At 40.5% G+C, this 7,682-nt stretch overlaps 1 protein-coding gene across 1 annotated transcript; it reads left to right on the top strand.

Annotated features, from left to right (window-relative positions):
• Positions 1-850: 850 nt before the first annotated feature.
• Positions 851-6,160, top strand: LOC113470150. Its single transcript, XM_026828369.1, has 5 exons — positions 851-1,217; positions 1,343-1,707; positions 1,945-2,151; positions 2,388-2,867; positions 6,054-6,160. The coding sequence occupies exons 1-5, from the start codon at positions 982-984 to the stop codon at positions 6,158-6,160; spliced, it is 1,395 nt and encodes a 464-aa protein (XP_026684170.1). The 5' UTR covers positions 851-981.
• The last annotated feature ends 1,522 nt before the right edge of the window (positions 6,161-7,682 follow it).

Below are 7,682 nucleotides of genomic sequence, written 5' to 3'. Positions count from 1 at the left end.
TGTACAGTGCCAAGGACGTGAAAAAATAGTTGTTCCGCCACAGTCGAAATTCCTATAAGGACCATTATCCGTAATATAAGGACCGGAATGTGTTGAATAGTTGAATCAAGTTGTGTTTGATGCAGTGACTTGCATTCAGTGAAAAGAAGACGGTGTTTTGTTGTATAGTGCCAAGGACGTGAAAAAATAGTTGTTCCGCCACAGTCGAAATTCGCCAGAGTGAAAAATAAGAGTAAATCTTGCCTTCATATTACGCTGACAGCTGAGGGAAACGTTTTTTGAAAACTTCGAGGATGGAGAATAACGAAACAATGCGACTTTACACAAGGTCGGAGTTTTTAGTTTTCAAATTTACAACTTTCAAAGTTTAATCGAATAAAAAATAAGATTTCGTATTCAAGTGCATTTAAAATTTACGAAACTTTTGAAACAATTTAACTGTAATTGAATTTCGTCTGCGAACTACAACTTTCAAAGTTTAATCGAATAAAAAATAAGATTTCGTATTCAAGTGCATTTAAAATTTACGAAACTTTTGAAACAATTTAACTATAATTGAATTTCGTCTGCGAAAGTAATCGAACTGTCACTGCTGAACATTTAACTGACGTGTTTGTTAATCAAATCAAATGGAACATGGGATAAAACGTTAACTTTAATGTGTCACTTATTTTGCGAGAGATAAATTCCTTTCAATCAAAACAATGAGTTCTTTAAAACTTTTGCTTCTTCTCGTGTTCGCTCATTCAAGGTCACTTATTTTGCGAGAGATAAATTCCTTTCAATCAAAACAATGAGTTCTTTAAAACTTTTGCTTCTTCTCGTGGTCGCTCATTCAAGAGTCTGCGAACGTAATCGAACTGTCACTGCTGAACATTTAACTGACGTGTTTGTTAATCAAATCAAATGGAACATGGGATAAAACGTTAACTTTAATGTGTCACTTATTTTGCGAGAGATAAATTCCTTTCAATCAAAACAATGAGTTCTTTAAAACTTTTGCTTCTTCTCGTGGTCGCTCATTCAAGGAATATTTCTTCCACTCTTGTTTTGACACCAAATCTGGATTTAAGAACGTTCCCTGGCTATGAACAATGCAAACCTTCTAATGAAGTCTGTTCCGTTAACAACGACTGCTGTTCCAACTGCTGTACTTCACACACCTACTCCTCTATGACCTGCCAAGATGAATGTCCTGAAGCTCCAAAAACCATCACCAATGTTGGTAATGGTAACGCCGTATGGAAAGGAAAACAGAACAGCGATGAATCTCAACCAGTGTCAGCGCCTACTCCTCTATGACCTGCCAAGATGAATGTCCTGAAGCTCCAAAAACCATCACCAATGTTGGTAATGGTAACGCCGTATGGAAAGGGAAACAGAACAGTAATGAATCTCAACCAGTGTCAGCAATCAAAGCAGGTAAAACCAATGATGAAACTCACGGCAATGTGGTGTGGAAAGGAAAACTGACAAATGACGAATACCAAACGATGACAGCAACACGAAAAATAAGTAAAACTGAAGACCGTGACAAAGTTATCAGTAGACCCCAACGTGAAAATCAAAATTTCGATGTTACATCCTCCACGAGGAAGAGTGGACAAAGTGTTGTGAATTCTGTTAGTAAAAAGTATACCAGTAATAAAGAAAAGCAGGGAAATAAGGTCTATGAAAAGAAAGAACCAATCTTGGAAGTCGGAGAAGTTATCGTGAAAAACGTGGAGACAAAACCAAACAAAGACATTGGAGTACGTATTGATGATCCCACTGATGTAACTGAAACAGTAACGAAAACTCGTGAGAACATAGAAGTTGGACTGAGTGTCATTAACATCACCAAAGGAAGAAAAGAAGATGATCGAAATGAGAACACCGACAAGGGATCGCCCATTATAAAAATTAAGGATTCAGGGAAAGAACCAATCTTGGAAGTCGGAGAAGTTATCGTGAAAAACGTGGAGACAAAACCAAACAAAGACATTGGAGTACGTATTGATGATCCCACTGATGTAACTGAAACAGTAACGAAAACTCGTGAGAACATAGAAGTTGGACTAAGTGTAATTAACATCACCAAAGGAAGGAAAGAAGATGATGGAAATGAGAACACCGACAAGGGATCGCCCATTATAAAAATTAAGGATTCAGGTGAAAATGGGAACACTGACATAGGAACACCCATTATAAAAGTAGGAGACTCAGGTGAAAATGAGAATACTGATATTGGGACACCCATTATAAAAATCGGAGACAAATCTAAAGGGAAAAATGGGACAAAAATAAACGGTGAAATTGATGCAACGCTTAACAGCCAAAGAGGTATAGTTTCACAACTCACACATGATGTGACATTGAGGGGGAATGGACAGGAATTTAGGATTCAGGTGAAAATGGGAACACTGACATAGGAACACCCATTATAAAAGTAGGAGACTCAGGTGAAAATGAGAATACTGATATTGGAACACCCATTATAAAAATCGGAGACAAATCTAAAGGGAAAAATGGGATGAAAATAAACGGTGAAATTGATGCAACGCTTAACAGCCAAAGAGGTATAGTTTCGCAACTCACACATGATGTGACACTACGGGGGAATGGACAGGAATTCGAAGGCAAAGAGGACGAACAAAGAAATGACGATGACAATACTTACAGCAATAAGGATTTGGGAGGAGATGTTATTCAAATCAAGACACCAAAAACTGATAAAACAGAGAAGAAGGATCAAAATCTAAAGAATTTAAAGTCATACAAAAACAATCCCATCGATGCGAGTTCAACAGATTTTGGTGATTCGGGAGACACGTCTGACACTCAGAAACAAACGGATCCCTTCAGCAAACGTATCAATGTGACAAAAACTCCCTACAATCCAAACTTCTTTCCTACAATCCCAACACTTCCTCTTCGAAAACTACCCCGACACCTGGGGAGGGAGAGGCGAGGGTTTTCTCTTTAGCCGTCTTTTATCCCCGGGGCTATTAATTCACACCGTCTTAACCCTGCACCTCGTCCCCACACACCCCGCCCCGCACTGTAAACCGCCCCTCATCCTCTGTACCCATGTGTGAAACTAAAAGGAAAGGGATTTATCCCATTGTACATTCCTCCCTCTTCCCTTTCTCTTGTACTCGTGTACATTCCTTACGTTGAGCACAGGATTGTGTAAATCCACTGGCTCTACATGCGAGCATCCAGGGCAATGCTGCTCCCAATGTTGCGCGGTGTCGGATGGTGTGTTCCAGTGTTTTGACAAAGGAACGGACGAATGCCAGTCTTCCTTACCATCCCTACAATCCAAACTTCTTTCCTACAATCCCAACACTTCCTCTTCGAAAACTACCCCGACACCTGGGGAGGGAGAGGCGAGGGTTTCCTCTTTAGCTGTCTTTTATCCCCGGGGCTATTAATTCACACCGTCTTAACCCTGCACCTCGTCCCCACACACCCCGCCCCTCATCCTCTGTACCCATGTGTGAAACTAAAAGGAAAGGGATTTATCCCATTGTACATTCCTCCCTCTCCTTCCTCCCTTTCTCTTGTACTCGTGTACATTCCTTACGTTGAGCACAGGGGTGGCATCAAGGACATGCTTATACAGAAGCTACCCAATTTGATATCCCTGAACACGGAGCAAACATCCCAGAAGCCAGTGTGTAAATCCACTGGCTCTACATGCGAGCATCCAGGGCAATGCTGCTCCCAATGTTGCGCGGTGTCGGATGGTGTGTTCCAGTGTTTCGATAAGGGCACCGACGAGTGCCAATCTTCCTTACCGGGAGCGACCGCTCCCAAATGCAAGAAACCAGGCGAGAAGTGCGAAACCCATGGGGAATGCTGCCTCAACAAGTGCACCGACTGTGGGCGGTCCTCCAAATGTGACAATGAGAGCGAAACCATATGTCGTAGCGAGGGGAAGCAGACGGCCACGAACACGAAACTGTGCAAACATTTGGGAGATATTTGTGGAGAAGCGTCCGAGTGTTGTACCCAGTGCTGTGCTTTCTCCGAGGGCATTTTCAGATGTTTTGAAGAGGGAACTCATGAGTGTCAACCAGGGGACAATGTCTCCAACACAACCATCAGTGAGGTTGTAGAAGTGATTGGGTAGCCAGGACAGCTACGTTTTGCAGCAAAGAAAATAGGAGGAGTAGTAAGAAAACATTGTCAACAGGGTATAGAAATGACTCTAACAAAAGTACAGGAGGTCCCTTTAGAATAGTTACTAGTAAAAAATAGTTGTTCTTTAATTTAGTCTTGTATAACAGACCATATAATTAAACTAAGGTTCTGTAGTGCAAGTTGCTTGTGATATAATAATGAAGAAGGGAACTCATGAGTGTCAACCAGGGGACAATGTCTCCAACACAACCATCAGTGAGGTTGTAGAAGTGATTGGGTAGCCAGGACAGCTATACGTTTTGCAGCAAAGAAAATAGGAGGAGTAGTAAGAAGACATTGTCAAGAGGGTATAGATTATAGAAGTGACTCTAAGAAAAGTATTACAGGAGACCTCTTTAGTATAGTTACTAGTGAAAAATAGTTGTTTGTTAATTTAGTTCTTGTATAACAGACCATATAATTAAACTAAGGTTCTGTAGTGCATGTTGCTTGTGATATAATAATGAAGAAACTGGATGGTGTCTAAGATGGTTGCTTGAAAAGAAGAGACTGAGGATAAATCGTATAAGTCAAAACTGTGTTGAGATCGTGCTAGAGAAAATTGAGGATTTAAAGGCTAAGCTTTGAGCTATATTTCAAAAATCATGCAACCCTATGAAAACTAAATGAAACCCAGTGAAGAGTATTAGTCATTTCATTTACAATTTATACTAAAAATTGTACCTTTGAGCTAGACTTACTTTCCTTTCCATGTACAGCTCATTTGTCAAATATTGTAGCACGTCCAACATTCGGCGGGTGTTGGCGTGGGCTCGGTGAGGTTATGTGTGTCCCGGCCTTTAAATGTATCTAATTTCCATCTTGGTCTACCTGGTCTTAAAACCTTGTCAACTTGGCTGACAATATTGATCGCGTCTGCGACAAGTTTCAGACATCAAGCCTATCCATAGAATACTCTACAGATATCTTTCCCGTCGAACTGCGGCCATACGATCGATCGTACTTCAGAAGCAATCAAGTTTTTGCTTTAATTATGTAGATAGTCAAACCCATATCTCTGAACGAGAGAGACTGTCAAAGAACGGCCGAAAACTTCGAACAAAATGAGAAAGGTTCAAAGGAACGTCCCAAAATATACGAGTACGATACAAACTATCTAAAAGATAGATACATATTATGTATTATGCAAACTATCTGAAATAGATATGTAATTTATGAGTTATAAAACTCGAAACAGATGGATATTGGGAAAATACGGCCGAAAACTTCGAACAAAATGAGAAAGGTTCAAAGGAACGTCCCAAAATATACGAGTACGATACAAACTATCTAAAAGATAGATATGTATACAAACTATCTGAAATAGATATGTAATTTATGAGTTATAAAACTCGAAACAGATGGATATTGGGAAAATGAAGCCATATCCCTTTGACAACCCTCTCCCGTGGTGTTTGGGATTAAAGACTCATCCTGCTCCAGAATATTTCATCCAGACCCTGGACATTTCTTAATGAGAACTTGACGTGAAATCCTTTTGATGCCGCGTCGCATCGGAGCGTTTTAGTGTTGTCACGACCTTTGTCTGACGTAGCCTGCTCCAGAATATTTCATCCAGACCCTGGACATTTCTTAATGAGAACTTGACGTGAAATCCTTTTGATGCCGCGTCGCATCGGAGCCTTTTAGTGTTGTCACGACCTTTGTCTGACGTATACTAACACCTGTGACGTACGCTAATCCGTTAATCCGTAATATAAGGACCATTATCCGTAATATAAGGACCGGAATGTGTTGAATAGTTGAATCAAGTTGTGTTTGATGCAGTGACTTGCATTCGGTGAAAAGAAGACGGTGTTTTGTCGTACAGTGCCAAGGACGTGAAAAAATAGTTGTTCCGCCACAGTCGAAATTCGTGACAAAAACTATAAAAGCGAACACTCCAAAAAGTACTACCACAACTGCGGCCCCAAATCCATGTGCAGATGCCAAATGTGAATCTGGTCAATCGTTTGCGGACGGCATCAAATAAACTCCCTCCCATTCTCCCTTCCTCCAAATTGTTTTGTTAATTCGCTTAGTACCCAATTAAAAAAATATTTTTGTATTTTATGGAACTCATAAAAAAAAAACATGCGTCGATATCAAGGACCCCTAATTTTCTCTCTTTCCCTCCCTCGGCCTAGGGTAGCTTGGAAGGTAGCGCGTCTACCTTGTATCCTTGTAAGCGCAAGGTCGCGGGTTCGATTCCCGCCCGGGCGGCTTATATCCCAAACAGATAAGGTTCATTCTCGGAACGGCTGGCTTTCTCCTATCCTGTCTTCCTTCTCTATTCGCTTTCGGGACGATAAGACCTTAGCAGTTACAGTTCCCTCTGTCAAACCTCTTTTTTTTAATCCCTCCCTCTTTCTTTATCCGTCCCTCTCCCTTCTATCTTTTCTCTCTCATTTTTCGCTACCCCCACATTATTTTTCACCGCTTTTTCTCTCCTCCCTCTCTTATTTTCGCTCTTGAAGAAAGTAAATAAATAGGGATAGAATAAGTTGCTGTGTTCTGTTTTCTTTTGTTAATGAAATCGGAGTTTTTATTTCCTTTTGCTTTCGTCTAGTCCGTCTTTGTCTACTTTTGTTCTTGGCATACTTTGGGTTTGCAGGGAAGTAAGGTTTTTTGGTGGATTTATGCCCGGGACAAAACTCAGGCCATTTCGAGGGTAGCACGCTTACTTTGTGAGCGCTAGGTCGTGGGTTTGATTCCCACCCGGGGCGAAATTTATCCTAAATAGGTAAGGGTTGTTCTCGGAACGGCTGCCTTTCTACTATTCTGTCCTTCCTTCTCTTGGCTTTCGGGGTGATAAGACCTCAGCAGTTACAGTTCGCCCTATCACAAAAATTGAAAAAAAAAAAAAAAAAAACCTCCTTCACGATCACAGGAGTAAACGAACCCCTTTCCCCTTTTTTTAGGGACTTTAACGAATAGCTCTTATCCAAGATTTTAATACAATTATACGTCCTACTTAGTTTTCATAACTTTCATTTTAGTCCGGGGGAAAGAAAGTTCTTCTCAGACTTTCTAAATTCTAACGCCCCGTCAACATGTCAGATTTCATTTGGCGAAGATTTCTAATTTCGGATAAAAAGATTTAAATGAAGGAGGAGGAGAAGGAGAAGAGGAACAGGAGGGAGGAGGAGAAGTAAGTAGGAAAAGAGAACGAGAAGAGGGAGGAAGAGGAGGAGGAGGAAGAAGAAGAAGAAGAAGAAGAAGAAGAAGAAGAAGAAGAAGAAGAAGAAGAGATTGAAGAGGAGGAAAAGGAGGAGGAGAGGGAGAAAAAGGTTGAAGTTAAAGATTATGGGAGAGATATAGGGCGGGAGGGACATAGACAAAGGAGAGGGAGGGGAGAGAGAAAAAGAAAGAAAAGGCAGAAGAGGAGAGGGAGAAAAAATGGCTTCATTTTTTCACATGGATGAAGGAACGTAGTGAGCTCTAAGTTTTAACTCGTCGATTTTTTTTTTTTTTTTTTTTTTTTTTTTTTTTTTTTTTTTGTTTTTTTTTTTTTT

Source organism: Diaphorina citri, unplaced genomic scaffold (assembly GCF_000475195.1).
Source record: "Diaphorina citri unplaced genomic scaffold, Diaci psyllid genome assembly version 1.1 scaffold1413, whole genome shotgun sequence".
Lineage (NCBI taxonomy): Eukaryota > Metazoa > Arthropoda > Insecta > Hemiptera > Psyllidae > Diaphorina > Diaphorina citri.
The sequence above is the reverse complement of the archived record's forward strand: the minus strand, read 5'-3'. Positions and strand labels throughout refer to the sequence as shown.

What these genes read in the sequence shown, in the direction of transcription:
- LOC113470150 (XM_026828369.1), top strand. Translation starts at nt 982, where the DNA reads ATGAGTTCTTTAAAACTTTTGCTTCTTCTCGTGGTCGCTCATTCAAGG. An exon ending in TATAAAAATTAAGGATTCAG is followed by an intron (nt 2,152 to 2,387) that starts GTGAAAATGGGA and finishes TTTAGGATTCAG; the next exon opens with GTGAAAATGGGAACACTGAC. An exon ending in ACGTATCAATGTGACAAAAA is followed by an intron (nt 2,868 to 6,053) that starts CTCCCTACAATC and finishes TCGTGACAAAAA; the next exon opens with CTATAAAAGCGAACACTCCA.